Raw genomic sequence first — 17264 nt, 5'->3', positions numbered from 1 at the left:
CCAATTTCTCCCGTCCAGCAGGACAGTCAACGGGGTCGCAACCACCTAGGAGAGAATGAAGGGACAAGAGACACAAAGAATGGACAGCAAGACAGTAGGTCTGATCAAGCTGTCAGTTTATTGATTTCAACTGAGGGTTTTTATATTCTTCAGTAACTAAGGCTCAGGGAAAGAGAAACTGGGACGCAAGCCATGGTCTCAAGACCGATTGTTCTTGAGCAGGCACCATATCAACAATAGTAACCAACATATTAGCAATAGCATAGGTAATCAGTAATAACATGTCGGTAAGTACAGCATCAATCACATTCTGAAACAGTTGCTAGGAACAATTGAAGCTAAGCGTGTGATTAGTTTCATACCTTCTTTCCCAAGCATCTAGCCAACCGGGGATTTTCCACTGTCCCATAGGTCTATATTCAAAATGGCTACAGTGTGGCTATAGTGCACGGCTCCTGACAACTGCTTTCCCAAAGGTGTGTGTGCAGGGAGCCGGTAGGAAGCAGAGCAGCCAGAACCTGAACTGGCACTCGTATAGGAGAGGTTGAGCAGCTTAAGCTGCTGCCCTCCAACAACAGCCATTCCTTCATTGTTCCTATTACCTAAAATTAAAACCCTAACCCCAAGGGCCCATTAGCGGGGCCCGGTGTGATAGCGTAGCGGTTTAGGTCCTCGCCTTGAACGCGCCAGGATCCCATATAGGCAAGGTTCTAATCCTGTCAACTCCACTTCCCGTCCAGCTCCCTGCTTGTGGCCTGGGGAAGCAGTCGAGGATGGTCCAAGGCCTTGGGAGCCTGCGCCCGCGGGGAGACCCGGAAGAAAGTTCTTGTCTCCCGGTCACTTGGGGAGTGATTCATCGGATGGAAGATCTTCCTTTCTGTCTCTTCTCCTCTCTGTACATCTGTCTTTCCAATAAAAAATAAATAAGTAAGTAAATAAATAAATACACAAATAAATCTTTTTTTTTAATTTTAAATTTTTATTACAAAGTCAGATATACAGAAACAAGGAGAGACAGAGAGGAAGATCTAACATTCGATGGTCCACTCCCGAAGTGAGCTGCAACGGGCCGCTGTGCGCCGATCCGATGCCGGGAACCAGGAACGTCTTCCAGGTCTCCCACACGGGTACAGTGTCCCAATGCATTGGGCCATCCCAGACTGCTTTCCCAGGCCATAAGCAGGGAGCTGGATGGGAAGTAGAGCTGCCGGGGTTAGAACCGGTGCCCATATGGGATCCTGGCGCGATCAAGGCAAGGACTTTAGCCGCTAGGCCACGCTGCAGCGCCCCACAAATAAATCTTACAAAAAGAAAAAGACCATTAGTAAAGCAAACCAAAAGGCAGTAAAACAGCACAGCATTGGCTGAGCACTTGGGAAGATGAGCGCACCTGAGGAGCTCACCTGAGCTCCACCTGGTCCCTCATGGAGACCTCCTGTGGGCTCTGGAGGTAGCTCTGTGTGCTTGGTTAAAGAGGTAATGGTTGTCTGCTCTTAGCAAGCCATGGTGACACCTGTCAGCTCGCCAGGCCACCCTTCTCCTGGGACATGGGAACTAACAGGGCCGGTTCCCAGCAGGTGCAGGGCAGTGAAAGGGAACCCTGGCATGGCACAGCCCAGATCCCTCACCCCTCAGCTGGGGCTGCTCACCTGAGCTCTGTGCATAGAGATTATTTCACCTGGGTTGGAAGGAGGTGTAAGTAGAAGGCTGTATAAAGTGCTAGGTTCCCATGTGTGCAGGCATACACGTGCAAACACACGCACACCAGGAATGCCAGTCTCTGGCTGGTGCATCCACCAGGACAGGGGGACGCAGCATTCCCAGGACACTGTCCGAATGGTCCTGCCAGGGCCTGGGCTCAGCCCACTTCCTTCCACTGCTCCCTTCCCCACATACCCAGGAGTTAGGGAGGGCTGGGGTGCTGGCGTGCCAAAGAACAATGGGCCTCCAACCCCTTCCGGCTCATTGCGTGAGAAGGAGCTGTTGCAGGAAACTCAACTCCCAGAGGGACGGGCCACTGCCCCCTGCCGCCTGCCCCAGGGAGGCCCAGGACACCCCTTGCGTACTTCCTGTCCCCACCAACAGCACAAGCTCACTCACTCCCACTTTTGAGGAGCTTGTCCCATCTGGGTATGCTGACCCACATCCGTGCACTTTCTCTTGCACGTGCACAGGCACACTGACTCCAGGCTCCAGGTGGCTCCTGTGCCTCCCCCATCAGACCTGGTGCCCTAAGAGGCAGGGTCACGGGCTGCCAGGCACACACCCCACACAAGAGCCCAGTGATCCTCACCTCACAGGCAGGTGGCCAAAAGGATAGGGCTGGCCTCGGAGGTGGGCTTGCATCATGCTCCTCATCTTCCCGCCACACCCCTTCTGTTCTTGGCCTGCTCCTTAGGACCACAGGTGGGACCTCAGCCAAGGAGCAGGAGAAGCAGACACACCCGGACAGCCACCCTGCCTTGCAACTAGCCCCTAACCCATCACAAAGAGGAGAAAGACTCAGAGGGCACAGGATGGGGTCAGGGTGGCACACCTGCAGACACATGCCCCCACCTGCGAGCATGCACATATTGGCTGCCATGCTGATCCACCTCAGCACACACCTGGCCGACTCATGCAAACCGTGTGCAAGCAGGCCCATGCCTGTCCGTGTGCGTGCACTCACCCTCATGCCTCTCACAGGCAAGCCACGGCTGCCCCTGCCCTTTGCTCGCCTCATTGCACCCAGGCCTCGCACCTGCGTGCCTGTGCAGGTGCTCCAGGCTGTGAGACCCCTGGAGCCATGCCCTCTGTGGGGTGGGTGATGGCGAGACTGCTGGCCAGCTTGTTCATCTGTGATGCTTGTCATGGAAAATTCACCTCTCAATCAGTGGGGCACTGAAACCACAATGAAGAAGATGAAGTTGAGCCCACATGGACCAACCACCTCTGTGTTCTTAGGAACCACAAGCCAACCCACAGGCAAGCACAGCCATGCTGGTATGTCCACCTGCCTCAGCTCCAGGACGTGGGGCTCAGGGGCCCAGGCTGAAGCTAGCGGTCACGAGCTTCTTTTAGGTCTTCCACATTTTAGTGCAGAGCCCCAAGGACTTTGGGCATGCTCTGCTGCTTTTCCCAGGTGCATTAGTAGGGAGCTGGATCATATTTGGAGCAACCAGGACTCAAACTGGTGTCCATGTGTAGGATGTGGTACCGCAGGCAACCACTTATCCCGTTGAGCCACAAAGCCAGCCCCCACTGTCACTATTTCAGTATGTGATTCATGGATGTCAATGACATTCCCAGTGTTGTGGGCACACTGCCTGTATCTATTTCTAGACTCTAGTCTCCAGACAGAAGCTGCAAACAAATCCTGTCTTCTCCACTCTCAGCCTCGGTAAAACTTTGTTGTTGACTTTTTGAAATATTTACTTCTTTTTAATTGACAGGCAGTGTTACAGGGAGAAGGAGACACAGAGAGCACTTTGATCTACTTGATTCACTCCCTGAATGGCTGCAAGCGCTGCAGCTAGCGCGTGCAAAGCCGGGAGATTGAAGCTTCCTCCAGGTCTCCCACGTGGGCACAGGTTGGCTACAACGAATTGGACAGACACACAGAGAGAACTCCCAACTGCTGGTTCACAACCCAGACGACAGCAAGAGCCATTGGCAGCAAGAGCCAGTCGGGTCTCCTCTGTGTGCGCCTCGCACATCTCCCCAGTGCACCACAAGGAAGGACTTTGGTGGCACCAGGAGGCACAGATGAGAGTAATGCTGTGCCCATCATCCTCCACGCTCTGCTCCACACTGCCCCCCGGAGTGAGCTCCCTGCCACTGCAGGTGTGAGTGCTAAAGGGAGGCATTCTGGGCACAGGGCTGAAGCTGCTAGTCAGGACACCACAACCCCTGTCAGAGGGCCTGGATTGCACTGGGGCACCTGTCTGCCACATGGGAGTGCTGCTTCCAATCCCCGCTGCTCACTGCCAAGCCAGCTTCCTGATGATGCACCTGGGAGGCAGCAAATGATGACCTAAATGCTGAGCTCCTGCACTGCAGATAGGAGAGCTGGGTGGAGCTCCTGACTCCTGGCTTCCACCTGGCCCAGCCCTGGTTGCTGCGGGCATTTGCAGGGTGAGCCAGCACATGGAAGATCTCTCTGTCTCGCTCCGTGTCCCTCTGCCTCTGCCTCTGTCTGTCACAGAAATACTTCAACTTGAGAAGACTGAGAGGTAGATTAACAGAAACAGAAGTACAGGGAGGGGGGAAGGAAGAGACAGAGATCCTCCATGTGCTGATTCACTCCTCCAAATGACCATTGATCTGAAGCCAGGAGCCTCTTCGGGTCTCCCACGTGGATGCAGAGGCCGTGGTACTGGCGCCAACTTCCACTGCTTTCCCCCAGGCCATCAGCCAGGAGCTGGATTGAAGTGGAGTAGCTGGGACTTGAACCAGTGTCCATATGGTATGCTGGCACTGCAGGCAGGAGCTATTACCTACTACTCCACGGCACCAGTCCCAGGCACCTTAATTACAGCAGGTGGGGGCCAGGGAGCTGAGGACTGCCTCTCAGGAGCTCTCTGGGGACACAGCAGGAGAGGGGAGGTGACTCAGAGCTGAGCTGGGACACAGGGTGGCTGTCTAGGGTGAGGGCACAGCAGGACACAAGTCCCAGTTCTCCACACATTCCCCACCCGCACTCAAAGTCCTCCCGCCCCTGCCCCAGCCCACATTGGGATGCCTCATCCTGCCTCCCTGCCTTGAACGCCCTGGCTGGCTCCCCCATAGCCTTTCCTGACCCTGTGTGGGCTTAGCTTGGGGTGCAGCCCCTGCTGGTGCCCTGGACTGTGGCCCTTGGCAGTGCTGGCCTGAAGCTTTGGACAGGATGGCTCTGCTGACCCCAGAGCCCTCCATGTACCCTGCTGTCCCCTGCCCCTCTGCTCCTGGTATTGATCCCCAGGGAAGCCTGGCCAAGGGCTTCTCACGCAAACCTGGGACCTTTGACCCAGCGTTGTGTTGAGCTCCAGGCCAAGGTTCTCAACCTGCTGCCCGGCTCCTTCCTCCTCTGGCCGGTGCCTGCTGAGGCAGACCTCCTGTAACCCCATGAGCCTGACTCTTGTCTAGGGGCCTGAGGAGGTTGCAGGGATGGGGTTGGTACTGGTCTAGAGGCTGTTGTTGCCCACCTTCGGCCTTCTTATCCAGTCAACTGAGCTGCAATATCCTTTTTGCCGGCAAGAGACCACAGAGCTCCAGGTGTTGCTTGACGTTGCCTTTCTCACATCACTTAGTCCAGCTGGCAGGTGTGACAGAAACTGGCTTTCTTAGCTAATCAACTATCTGGGCATGAGAGCCCCTTGGGTAATGCCACCAGGGCAGTGCACCTTCTGTCAAGTGATGAGGCATCTTGAGACCCTGGTCCGGAGCCACAGTACGTGGCCATCTTCCAGCCTGGGGACTGGGCCACCGTCAGGGGAGCTCGGGGAGAGGATTTGGGATGCAGCTGGGGCTCATTGCCTTTCTTCACTACCACGGCTGCCATGCCAGCTGGGCTGCTCTGTCTGCATCTTCAGCACGGCTTGGATTGAAGGGCACACCCCTTTGGTGGGGACCTGGATGACATAGAGGGTTGGGTTATACAGCAGATGATGAGAAGTGGCATAAGTTCTCCATTTCTGGGAGGCACTTGTGTCTGTCCCTGCCAATCAGTACATGTCTTGCAGAGTTGGCCTTGCAGGTCTGCTTCCTGCAGCTTGGTTTGTCCATGTATGGCCCAAGGGAAGAATCGGCAGGTGGCACAGACCTCCCAGTAAGTCTAGGTTGGCCTAAGAGTTATCACAGAGAGGATGGCCAGAAGCAGAAATCTATATGGCTGAGGATGAGATTCCAAAGGGCACCCTGGAGGAGGGGGTGCTCCATGTGAGGTTCCATCTATGAACCTGGGAGGCACGGAAGGGGTTGGGGACCCTTTGCATGGTGAGAGGTTGGCTAGGTAGAAAGAGGTGCAAGTAACAGGGTGACGGAATGAGGGTTTGCATTTTTGGGGAAAAAAAATCCTGTCGCTGCTAGGTGGAGGAAGAGGTGGAAGGGCAGGAGCAGACGGGAACACAGGTGTCACACAAGAGACCCCATCCTTGCCCATGTCCTCTCACAGCCACCTGAGGGGTGTCCATGGCTCACAGGGTGCGTGGAATGCTGTGTTGCCCACCAGGTGCTCCCTCCACACCCACCTGAGCACTAAGTACCAGGTCTCCCCCAGGCTAGAGGGGAGGCACCTCCTTTCCACCACACCCACCTCTGCAGTAACCTCCAAGTCTCCGCCACACGGGAGGGAGAGGCACCCCCATCTTCACCATTTCTGGTGACTGCTTCTCCCTCCCCTAAAGAGCCCTGCTCCCCCACCAGGTGTTGTCTCACCTCTCCTGGGAGGGTTGGGGGTGTTAGGAGTTGGGTGGGGGTCAGATCCCTGCCCACCCTGTTTTGTTAGAATTACAATACTTCTGCTTGGCTTTCTACAGACTTTTTATTTTATTGAAGATTTATTTATTCTTATCGGATTTACAGGAAGAGAGAAAAATCTTGTATCTGCTGGTTCACTCTTGGCTTCCCAAACTGGCCAAACAGCAACCAGTAATCTTTTCTGAGTCTACCACATGGGTGCAGGGTCCCAAGGCTTTGAGCCGTCCTTCCCTGCTCTCCCCAAACCCCAAGCAGGGCGTTAGATGGAATGCTGACCAGCCAGGACAGGGACCGGCACCCATATGGGATCCCTGTGCTTGCACGTGGAGTAGTAGCCTGTTAAGTCACCGTACCCACCCCTCTGGAGACGCTTGTCCCCATCCCTCTGAGTGCAGACCCCTTGTTCCTTTTGCTCTCCTGCCTGGCAAACGGTAGGTGCTTGGGGACACATTTTGTGAGAGTCAGTGAAGCAGCAGGGAAGGCTGTTGTCTGGCCTGGGCCAGTGTGCGTGCTCCAAGAGCAGGTGATGATGAGTGAGTTGGGGACGGGTTAAGCCAGACATGCAAACATGGCTTTTGTCCCCAGACGTGCAATGTCTGCAGGGTTCGGCCTCGCGCACAGCTGGCGTCAGAGTAGGCAGCCTTGGGTGTGGACCCAGAACTCGGCCGCGACACGAGAGCTCCGCACGCAAGCCCGGCCGTTTGGCCGCCTCGCCCCCCATCTCCAAGCGCGCACGCCTGCCATGCTTGGGCGCCACCCCACACCCTTAGGCCCCTGCCGGCCAGGCCCTGGCCCTTTAAGAGCCGCGCCCCCTGCCCTCTGTCCCCCTCCTCCACCTTCGCGTGACTGCGCCGGGACCCGTGCTGGACCAGGGACCGGGCGGCGAGGTGGCTGCGCGGGCCTCCAGCCCTTCTCACGCAACTCCCGGGCGCCGCGCCTCCGGCCAGGTGGCGCGGGGAGGGGCCGCGCGACCTCTGGCCCCGGCAAGCCCTGCAGGTGCAGGTTCGCGGGCGGGGGCAACTCCGAACCCCTCGGCTCTTCCAGCCCGACAGCCCAGGCTGGAGCCGGGGTGCGAGTGGGTGGGGGCCCTGCAGGCCTTTTCCTCTGCCCTTGCCTGATTTCTCTTGCCCCCGGTCCCCCTAAGCGTCCTTCCAAGCGCTAGCAACTCCTGACCTCTCGCCCAGAGCCAAGGGATCAAGCTCGACGGGCGGGCAGGGAGCTCTGGGTCATCTGAGACCCTGGGTTAGCCAGTGCAAACCCCGAGCCCTGGGAGCCGGGGCCAGCCCAGCGGCGCCTTTGGCCTTCCGGTGGCCATGACCTCGGGCACAGGGTCGCGGTGCTTCTCACGCGAGCGGGGGACTCAGTAACCCCGAGGAAATGGTCGCCAGCAGCGAGCCCCGCCCCGCCTGGTCGGTTGGCTGGCAGTGAGGGAAGAGGCCCTGGCACCATCGCGCCACGGTTTTTGCAAAAGTGATGGCTAAGAACCCCCGTTATCCACAACCGAGCGCGCCCCATCTACCCACCCCCATCCCAGGCCCCCTCTCTCGCTTCTGCCTCTGGCCTTTGCCATGCTTAAGGGGTGCGCCTTGGAACTGGGGTGAAGGAAGGGTGCTAGGTTCCCCTGTCATCACCCCTGTATGTGCTGGCACCTAGATGAGGCGTTGCCTCCCCACCTCTCTTCCCACCCTGGAGCGCCAGCCAGCTCCCCCCCAAGCCCCTCCCTCACCGCTCCAGTACCAGGAGGCGTGGCTACCCTCAGGCCTCCTATAAAGGTGGCGGTGCCCTCCTGCTCACCATGAAGGTGAGCCCTTGCAGGCTTCCGTCCTCCTTCCCGAGTGTCCCTGACTGCAAAGAGGCTCTTCCCAGAGCAGTTCAGCACCTGCCCGGCATCCACAGGTGAGTGCCTGAGTGCACTTGGCTTGCACTTTCCCTCGCCCACCGAAGGCAACTTCTGGTGCCTGCAGGCTTCCCTAGGTGGCCCCTGGCCTTGCCTTACCACCAAAGGTGCCCAGGACTGTCCAGTCCCTCATATGAACATTGTGGCTGGGGGAAGAACAGGACTTGTCCCAATTTCCACATCAGCACCACACCTCTGGGGTCTTCTCTGAGTATTATGGTAGATCCAGGGAGCTGGCTGTACCGTGCATACTCTGTTCCCCAGTAGCTCTACTCTCCAGGGTGGTGCTCTGCAGATCTCAGAAGTCCTGGCTGTACTGAGCAGGACACCTCCCCCACTGTTACCCCCCACCCCCACCCCCTGGGCACTACCCAGGAACCTGTCATGTCCATTGACTTTTATTATTACTACTGAAAGCAAGCAGCAGAATGCCCCCTCCCCACCATGGCCACCAAGGCGTGTTTGTGTCCCTGGCTCACCCAGGGACTTCGTAATCTAGTACATTTTGGTGTTGGTGTTGGGCTCCTCCAGATAAGCCTGCCAACAATAGGAGGTGGCTCTAGTGCTGGGAAGAGGAAGGGTCCCAGGTCCTGAGGCAGCTCTAATAGGGAAACCCTGCTGTGAGACACAGGTTCTGCAGGGTGGAGTGGGATGGTATCTCCAGCTCTGAGCCGGCAGGTCTTGGTCTCTAACAGAGACCAAGTAGGGAAATGAGCTTCAACCTCACTTGAGCTCCAACCCTGGGCCTCCGGGCCTCCCTACAGCCCAGGGCCCCAGGTGGAGCTGGATCTGCGGGAAAAGTGTGTTCAGTGAATTTGCATACCCTTTGGATTCATTCCTGATAGCCAATATTCCAATCAGGACTTTCTTTATAGCCCTGGCCTAGTGGGACTCTTCCATTTAGTCTCCACACTCTGGGGAGGGGCACAAGGGGGAGGTGTGACCTCTTCATTCATTAGAAATGAAGCTCAACAGAAATCCTGGCCTGGATTTCTGTGGTTGGGTGCGCTATCTACCCACTGTGCAGCAAGCAGCTTCTAAACTGTGGGTAGGTGAGAGCAGGGTGGCCGAAACAGTGTGGCCTGGACAGTGGCCCCTTCTTGGGTCCGGTGGGGTTCCCTAGATGCTGGGAATGAGCAACAAAGAAGGAGGGATCTGGGGGAATCCCTGCAGGGATCAGAAGAGGGGGTGGGGTGTGTTGGGGGGAGGCTGGTGGTGCCTAGAATGTGGCAAGAGCCTTTGCCATGTGTGGGTCATACAGAATGGTCAACTTAATGTCAGCCTGTTGTAGATGTATCGAATTTTGAGACCCACCTGTAGTTGCCCTAATAAGGTTGCTGTTCTTATAGGAACCTGAAGGCTGGACATTCCTCCTCCCTCAATCCTTCTGTTAGGGGAAAACACCGAAGCAGCATGTGCTTGCATACTGATATCTTTTAAGATTACAATCCCCCCAGCACCCCGCCAGGTGGATGGGAAGCTAGTGTTAGGCAAATGTAAAGTATAGGTCACTAGGTGCTGAGTATGACTCATGGTTCAGTGGCCAGTGAGTCCTGGCTGGGTGACCTTAGGCAAGTTACATGCCCTCTCTGAACCCCACTATACCTCCCTCATGGGCTGAATGAAGGATGACTGAATGAAGGATGAATAGGACGTTCTTGGCATGCTGTGGGGGTAGCATGGCAGATGGCTTCCTCCTCTGTGTCCTGGTGGGCAGTTCTGGGTGGGAAAGCCACTCCTCATCCTTTCCCCTCATCTCTTAGCTTCATCCTTTTTTCCTCTGCAGCCTCGGGGAAGACCCCCCACACCCTCACACCATGATTTCTGTGTTGGGATTCCCAGTCCCCCTCTCGGCCACCGGGCTGCTCCTGGTCTCTGCCATCTTCTGCCTGGTGTTCTGGGTGGTTGGAACCTCAAAATCTCAGGTTCCTAAAGGCTTGAAGAGTCTGCCGGGGCCCTGGGGATGGCCCCTGCTGGGGCACGTGCTGACCCTGGGCAAGAACCCACACCTGGTACTGACGGAGCTGAGCCAGCGCTATGGAGATGTGTTTCAGATCCGCCTGGGCTCCACACCCATTGTGGTGCTCAGTGGCCTGAACACGGTCAAGCAGGCGCTGGTGCGGCAGGCCGACGATTTCAAGGGCCGGCCGGACCTCTACAGCTCCTCCTTCATCAACAACGGCCAGAGCATAATCTTCCGCCCAGACTCGGGGCCCGTGTGGGCTGCCCGCAGGCGCCTGGCCCAAAATGCTCTGAGCAGTTTCTCCCTGGCCTCTGACCCCGCGTCTACCTCCTGCTACTTAGAGGAACACGTGAGCCACGAGGCCAAGCATCTCATCGGCAAGTTCCAGGAGCTGATGGCAAAGACGGGGCGCTTTGACCCCTACAGGTATGTGGTGGTGTCTGTGGCCAATGTCATCTGTGCCATGCTCTTTGGCCGGCGCTATGACCATGACCACCAGGAGCTGCTTAGCCTCATCAACCTGAACAATGAGTTCGGAGAGGTGGCGGCCTCCGGAAATCCAGCTGACTTCATCCCACTCCTCCGTTACCTGCCAAATCCTGCCATGGAGTCCTTCAAGGACCTGAACAAGAGGTTCTACAGCTTTACCCAGAAGATAGTCAAGGAGCACTACAAAACCTTCGAGAAGGTATGGCGGGAGGGAGGGGGCCAGTGGGACTGTGGAAGCCCATGGGACCAGCTACTAGGAGGATGGAGGGGAGGCAATGCGTGTGGGGATTCTGGAGCTAGAGGAGAAAATGGGACCCCCACCCCCAAGCCCTGGGAGAGGTGGGTGTGACTGTGGGATGTCACTCACCCACCCAGGGCCACATTCGGGATGTCACAGACAGCTTGATCAAGCACTATCAGGATGACAGGCTGGATGAGAATGACAACATCCAGGTGTCTGATGACAAGATCAATGAGATCGTCTTGGATCTCTTTGGAGCTGGTATGAGCCACTTCCCCCACCCCCCTCCCAGCACCCTTCCAGCATGCACCCGGGTGTCCTGAGCCACCCAAGCCTCACTTTTCCCCTTTCTTCTGCTCCATCCAGGGTTTGAAACAGTCACCAATGCCATCTCTTGGAGCCTCATGTACCTGGTGACAAACCCCGACATCCAGAAACGGGTCCAGCAGGAGCTGGGTAGGTGGCAAGGGCTCCCTTCATGGGGCTCAAGGCAGGTTTCCCAGGAAAGGATCTGGGCAGTTCCCTGATCCACCGGGTTCTGGGTGCTCCACAGATGCTGAGATCGGCAGGGCACGGCCGCCTCGGTTCTCGGACCGCCCCCAGCTGCCCTACCTGGAAGCCTTTATCCTAGAGATCTTCCGGCACTCTTCCTTCCTCCCTTTCACCATCCCCCACAGGTGAGAGGCCCCAAGCTTCACTCTTGTGTCTTAGGGGTCTTGCTGCAGTCTGTCCGCATGCTCCTACATCCTTGCTTGGGGCTGGGAGGTGGGGCAGGGTGTCACCCTGAGTCTCACTGAGCTTCCTCTCTGGGCAGCACCACAAGAGACACCAGTCTAGGTGGCTTTTATATCCCCAAGGGGCACTGCGTCTTCATAAACCAGTGGCAGGTCAACCATGACCCGTGAGTTGAGAGGGAGGGAGGGAGGGAGGGAAGGGCAGAGACAGCCCAGGGTGGCGGGAGGCTCCTGTGTGCAGGCTGGGGCTTTGGAGGGGGGAAGGGGGCCTGACCTGCGGGAAGGAAAGTTTGAAGCCTGGGACAGACTGCTCAGTGCAGCCTTTCTGTGGCTTCAGGGAGCTGTGGGGTGACCCATTCACCTTCCGACCCGAGAGATTCCTCACCCCTGGTGGAGGTGCGGTGGACAAGGCGCAGACAGAGAAGGTGTTGCTGTTCGGCTTGGGCAAGCGCAGGTGCTTGGGAGAAAACATCGGTCGCCTGGAGGTCTTCCTCTTCCTGGCCATGCTGCTGCAGCAGCTGGAGTTCACGGTCACACCTGATGCCATGGTGGACATGACCCCCATCTATGGGTTGACCATGAAGCACGCCCGCTGTGAGCATTTCCAGGCAAAGCTGCGCTTTTAGAAGGAGCACTCCCCACTGAGGTCTAGTCAGCCTGAACTCTGCCCACCTGACCAGCCTGGGCCCCAGAGCGGGTGTGGGGCAGGATGGGGGTGACCATGCTTCACCCCAAAACTCACAGATCCTAGTCTAATACCAGAGGGATCATGCCCATCCCCTCTGTGGACTTGTCCCTCTGAGTGCTGACCATGGCAGAGGCCACCCCAGGGACTGCCAGTGGAGGAAGGAGGCCCTCTGAAGAAGTCTCTGGAAGCCCACAGTGGCCCTGTGTGGGTGCTGGCTAGCTGGAGACACAGGGAGATTAGATCTCCATCAGGACCTGTGCACCCTGTTTGATGATAGGAGACTCCTCAAGATACTGCTGCTACTCCCTCCTCCCCAGGGTGGTCTTGCTGCAGAATAGGGCTGAGCAGCAAGACCACCTGTGGGCCTGGGACACGTGTCCCTGTGGGGACATACAGGGCTGCCCTGTATGTCTGGACTTGTCCTGGAGCCGGGAGGGGCTGGCAGCTCTAACACCTTCCCCAAATTCCGAGTTAAGAAGTCTTTGATGGTCACGTGTGCCATGACGTTCTTGGCTGCTTGCACTTATCATATCTCAGCGCTTAAGGACAATTTACTCAGTGCAAGAGAGATGTCTAACCAGCTGTGCATGTGCGATTTGTGAATAAAGTCGTTCTTGACCTGCTGCTGCTGCTGGGGACTTTCTGTGTCTTGAATGAAGCTGTCACTTACGTGCCTACCCACCTAGAGCCGTCTTGTGTTGGGTTTCCCTGTGCGAGGAAGAGGAGGAAGGCAAGTGAAGAGGGCACAGCCATTGTTCTTGGGCAGTCGGCTTGACTCTCTGCCTCCCTCTCTCGCAGGAAACATTCCCTAACCAGACTTGGTGATTAAAACCTTGCCCTCAGGACTGGTGCTGTGGTATAAAGCTGCCACCTGTGGTGTCGGCATCCCATAGGAGTCCCAAACAGCTGCCACGGCCAGGACCGGGCCGAGCAAAAGCCAGGATCCAGGTGCTTCATCCTGGTCTCCCACGTTGGGTCCAGAGACCCAAGCGCTCAGGCCGTCACCTGCTGTTGCTCAGGATGTATGTTAGCAGGAAGCTGGGTGAGAAGCTGAGGTGGGACTCCTCAGTGGGCATCCCAGGTGGTGGGTTAACTTGCTGTGCTGCAACACTTACTCTTTAAGTCATTCTTGTAGTGATTTATTTTTGTATTAAAAAAAAAACACAAAAAACAAGATAACTGAAATTATATGCCAAGACACAGACGAACCTGGAAAATAAGTTCAGTGAAGCCAGGAGCAGGGGAGGGGTGGTTAGCAGCACTGTGGGTTAAGGTAATGTTATGGCCTGAGGGCATTCACGTCTCACAAATCCTGGCTACTCTACTTTCTTTTCTTTTTCTTTTTTATTAATCTTACTTAGTTGCTTAGGGTCCAAAGGGTCAAGGGTTACAGGAAAGTGGGAACCATCGTTTCCACACTAATATCATTTTTTTCTCCTGTATCTGGGGTCAGGGGAGAAACAAAGGGAAAAGCCGCACCCAGCCTCCCTCTCATCCCAGGTCCCCGTTGTGATGCGCTCTCCAAGGGTCCTGCTCAAGCAGTTTTGATAGTTCAACAGTTCTGAATTGCTGCCAATCTCGCTGTTCCAGTTGCAATGAAATCTATTCAGAATCTACTGGCTGACATAGTCTTTTCATGGTTGGGGTTCTGAGATCAGCAGTTCAGTTGGAGGGATCTCCAAGGAAACTTCACCTGAGGTGATCCAAGACCCGATTCTCGTGTGTCTGCCAGTACAGGGGCTACTCTACTTTCGATACAGCTCCCTGCTGACTTACCAGGGAAGGAAGTGGATGATGACCCAACCTCTTAAGCCCCTGCCACCCTACACTGGAGACCAGGATGGAATTGCATGTTTCTGGCTTCGTCCTGGCCCTGCCCTAGCTGCTGTGGGCATTTCGGGAGGTGGAGGGAATCAATAAACAGAAGACCTCTCTCTGTTTCTCTCTTTGTCACTCTTTCAAATAAATAATCCTTTAAAAAATTAGACACAAAAGGCCACATACTTCATGTACACATTTCCCAAATGAAGTTAAAAGGTAAGCTTATTTTGTTGATTTTGATGCAAAAATGTTTGGAGACCATGCAGCTGAGAGATCTCGTCAAAAAGTCCATAGGAAATGTATATTGTGCATGGATAGCAGAATCTGTCTGTAACACAGTCAACTTCTCCACCAATTTCATTTCCAACACACTTGTCAAGAGTACCCTAATTTGATTCCATTTATATGAGATGTCCGTCCAGAACAAGCAAATTCAGGGACCAGTGTTGTGGTGTCAGCTGCCCTGCAATCACAGTACTGTGCTGCATCTCAGAGCAGTGCCAATTCAGGTCCTGGCTGCCCCTCTGCCAGGCACAGGGAAAGCAATGCAGGATGTTCTGAATAAGCTGGGTGCCTACACCCATGCAGAAGACCCAGAAGAAGCTTCTGGCTTCTTAGGAGAAACCAAGATCCTTTATTTTAACCACGTCCGTAACAAAATTAGGGAGTCAGTGAAGGCTCGGGGGTGGGAGTCCTCAAAGCTTGGAGAACTCTTAGGGTTGTGTATACAAGAAATTCATGGAAATTGCCTGCTCTTTCTGTTCATCATTGCCCCAAGCCTCAACTGCTGTAAAAACTCACTTATGACAAAAATCCAAGGTCCTTCCAGACCTGGTGAGTCTTTTGGCGATGCTTGTGTGTGTGTGTGTGTGTGTGTGTGTGTGCGCGCGCGCGCACGCATGCGTGCATATATCATCCTCTAGAAAGGGGAAATTAAAAAAAGGATTTATTTGTTTTTATTATAAAATCAGATATACAAAGAGGAGGAGAGACAGAGAGGAAGATCCTCCATCTGTTGATTCACTCCCGAAGTGGCTGCAATGGTCAGAGCTGAAATTATCTGAAGCCAGGAGCTGGGAGCCTCCTCTAGGTCTCCCACACAGGTGCAGGGTCCCAACGTTTTGGGCCATCCTCGACTGATTTCCCAGGCCACAAACAGGGAGCTAGATAGGAAATGGGGCCACCGGGACACAAACCGACACCCATATGGGATCCCAGTGCATGCAAGGTAAGGACTTTAGCCACTAGGCTAAATTTCCCAGAAAGGGGAAATTTTATGAAATTCCTGTTTCAGAACAACCCTCCTCAACAGCTGAAGCAATTGTACTACAATCCCCTCCCTCTCCCACCTGGGGTCACTCTTTCAATGTGAAGCCAATCTCTGACGTTGAAAGCAAGTATTTATTTACAAAGCTCTGAGCAAGGAACTCTATTATTATTGCTTAATTCCCGGGCTCCCGAGAGGCCAGGGTCAAGGTTCTTGTGGCCTGAACTTGGGGTTGACAGGGACCCTTGAGGCTCCTGTCCAAGTTTCTAGATAGTGATGTCCTGCTCTTGAAGGATTTTTTTTTTTTGACCACCAGGTGGGTTTCATTGGTGAGTGATTGCCAAGCAGGTGGGAGGTTCTGCCCAGACCTGGAATTCCCCTCAACTGACAACCCCCAATAACACCGGTCAAGTTTCTTACTGACTCCTGGGCGTGGTGGCTTGCAGCACCTTTCCTCTCATTAAGTGTTCATCCCAGAGGACTGGCGAGGGCACCTTGGGCTAAAGGAGACAGCAGAGAAGCCGTGATCTAATCCACTAACGACATTAGTTAGGGGTTGGGTCTCATCTCTCAATTGTTCCTGTAAAGCCAGGTTTGCTACCCTAGCTTCTGCCACTCACCCTCCATGGCAATTCCCAAACTGCACATCAGGCTTTATATATGGTCTTTCAAATTTTATTTCCGCTATTTTCAAAAGATTTAGTTATAGAGGGCACAGGAGGGGGAGAAATCACAGATCTCCCATCCACTGGCTCACACCCCAGCTACTGCAGTCAGGGGCCAGGTGCTTGTTCCGAGTCTTCCACGTGGGTGGCAGGGGCCCAAGCCCTGGGGATACTGTCTGCTGCTTTTCTCCAGGTGGGTTAGCAGGGAGCTGAATCGAAAGTGGAGAGCTGGGACTCGAACCTGCCACGATGCAGGCCCCTCTTGCCAATTTGAACATGGAAAACTCGTTGTAAACTCTAAAATGCTCAGGGGAGGGAGGGTGGCACCGTCCCATGTTCCGAGCACTGGCCAGACCCGAGCAGCCAGGCACACACTGGCTGGTTTTAACCTCTCACTCCCGACCCCAAAGCGCCGAGGTGCAAAGGGGGTCGGCGCTGGGGGCGTCGGAGAGTTAGTAAAGATGAGTCCCAGGTTGACCAGACGCGGGAAGAAAGTGGTCGCGGGCGAGAGGAACGGGGAGCTGTTGAGCTTTATATGCAGTCCGCGAAGACGACCCTCCCAGCCCAAACATTCTCTCGCTCAAGTGTACGGAACTGAACTGGGCAAGCAGAAGATGGTGGCGCACGCGCCCACGTCCCCACCAGCTTTTCGAATTTCCCGGGCGCCAAGCTCCGTCGCGCCGGAAGTGACCTCAGGACGGCGGCCGTGGGGGTGGGTGTGGAACGGAAGGCCCCTCGGCGGGTTCCAGGGAGCTGAGGGTGCGCTGGGCGTGAAGCGCTTCGGAAGCCCAGGTCAGCGGCGCGGAGTCGGGGGGCCGGGGAGCTTCCGAGGCCGCCGGGCCGAGCGGAGCTGGAAGTGGGGGGAGCCGAGGACGACCGGTGTGTGTGTGTGTGTCGCCTTCGCAGCCTTAGTTCCGCGGTGAGCGGTCCCGTGCCTCAGTTTCTCCTTCTGGCTGCACGGGGTGGCCGGGAAGGGCGCGAGCGCCGCGGCGGGCCTGGCGGCTGCAGACGTAGGGTGTCGGAAGGAGGAAGAGGAAGAGAGGAGCTGGGCTGGGGTCCGGGGT

General features: G+C 55.7%; 2 protein-coding genes across 4 annotated transcripts in view; both read left to right on the top strand.

Annotated features, from left to right (window-relative positions):
* Window positions 1–7966: 7966 nt before the first annotated feature.
* LOC101533768 (cytochrome P450 1A1) lies at window positions 7967–12739 on the top strand. Its single transcript, XM_058665463.1, has 7 exons — window positions 7967–8331; window positions 10119–10983; window positions 11160–11286; window positions 11392–11481; window positions 11579–11702; window positions 11840–11926; window positions 12097–12739. The coding sequence occupies exons 1-7, from the start codon at window positions 8231–8233 to the stop codon at window positions 12383–12385; spliced, it is 1683 nt and encodes a 560-aa protein (XP_058521446.1). The 5' UTR covers window positions 7967–8230; the 3' UTR covers window positions 12386–12739.
* Window positions 12740–16917: 4178 nt separating this feature from the next.
* The window catches only part of EDC3 (enhancer of mRNA decapping 3), a 48687-nt gene continuing 48340 nt past the window's right edge, over window positions 16918–17264 (top strand). The window contains exon 1 of one of the 3 annotated variants that reach the window (XM_058665467.1): window positions 16918–17079. The gene's annotated coding sequence lies outside the window, so the exon portion shown is untranslated. Of the gene's footprint in view, window positions 17120–17264 lie in introns of all 3 variants that reach the window. The other 2 variants (XM_058665466.1, XM_058665468.1) reach the window with 2 other exon arrangements.

The sequence above is a fragment of the Ochotona princeps genome, chromosome 6 (assembly GCF_030435755.1).
Source record: "Ochotona princeps isolate mOchPri1 chromosome 6, mOchPri1.hap1, whole genome shotgun sequence".
Taxonomy (NCBI): domain Eukaryota; kingdom Metazoa; phylum Chordata; class Mammalia; order Lagomorpha; family Ochotonidae; genus Ochotona; species Ochotona princeps.
Note: the sequence above shows the minus strand (reverse complement) of the source record. Positions and strands in the feature narration are given on the sequence as shown.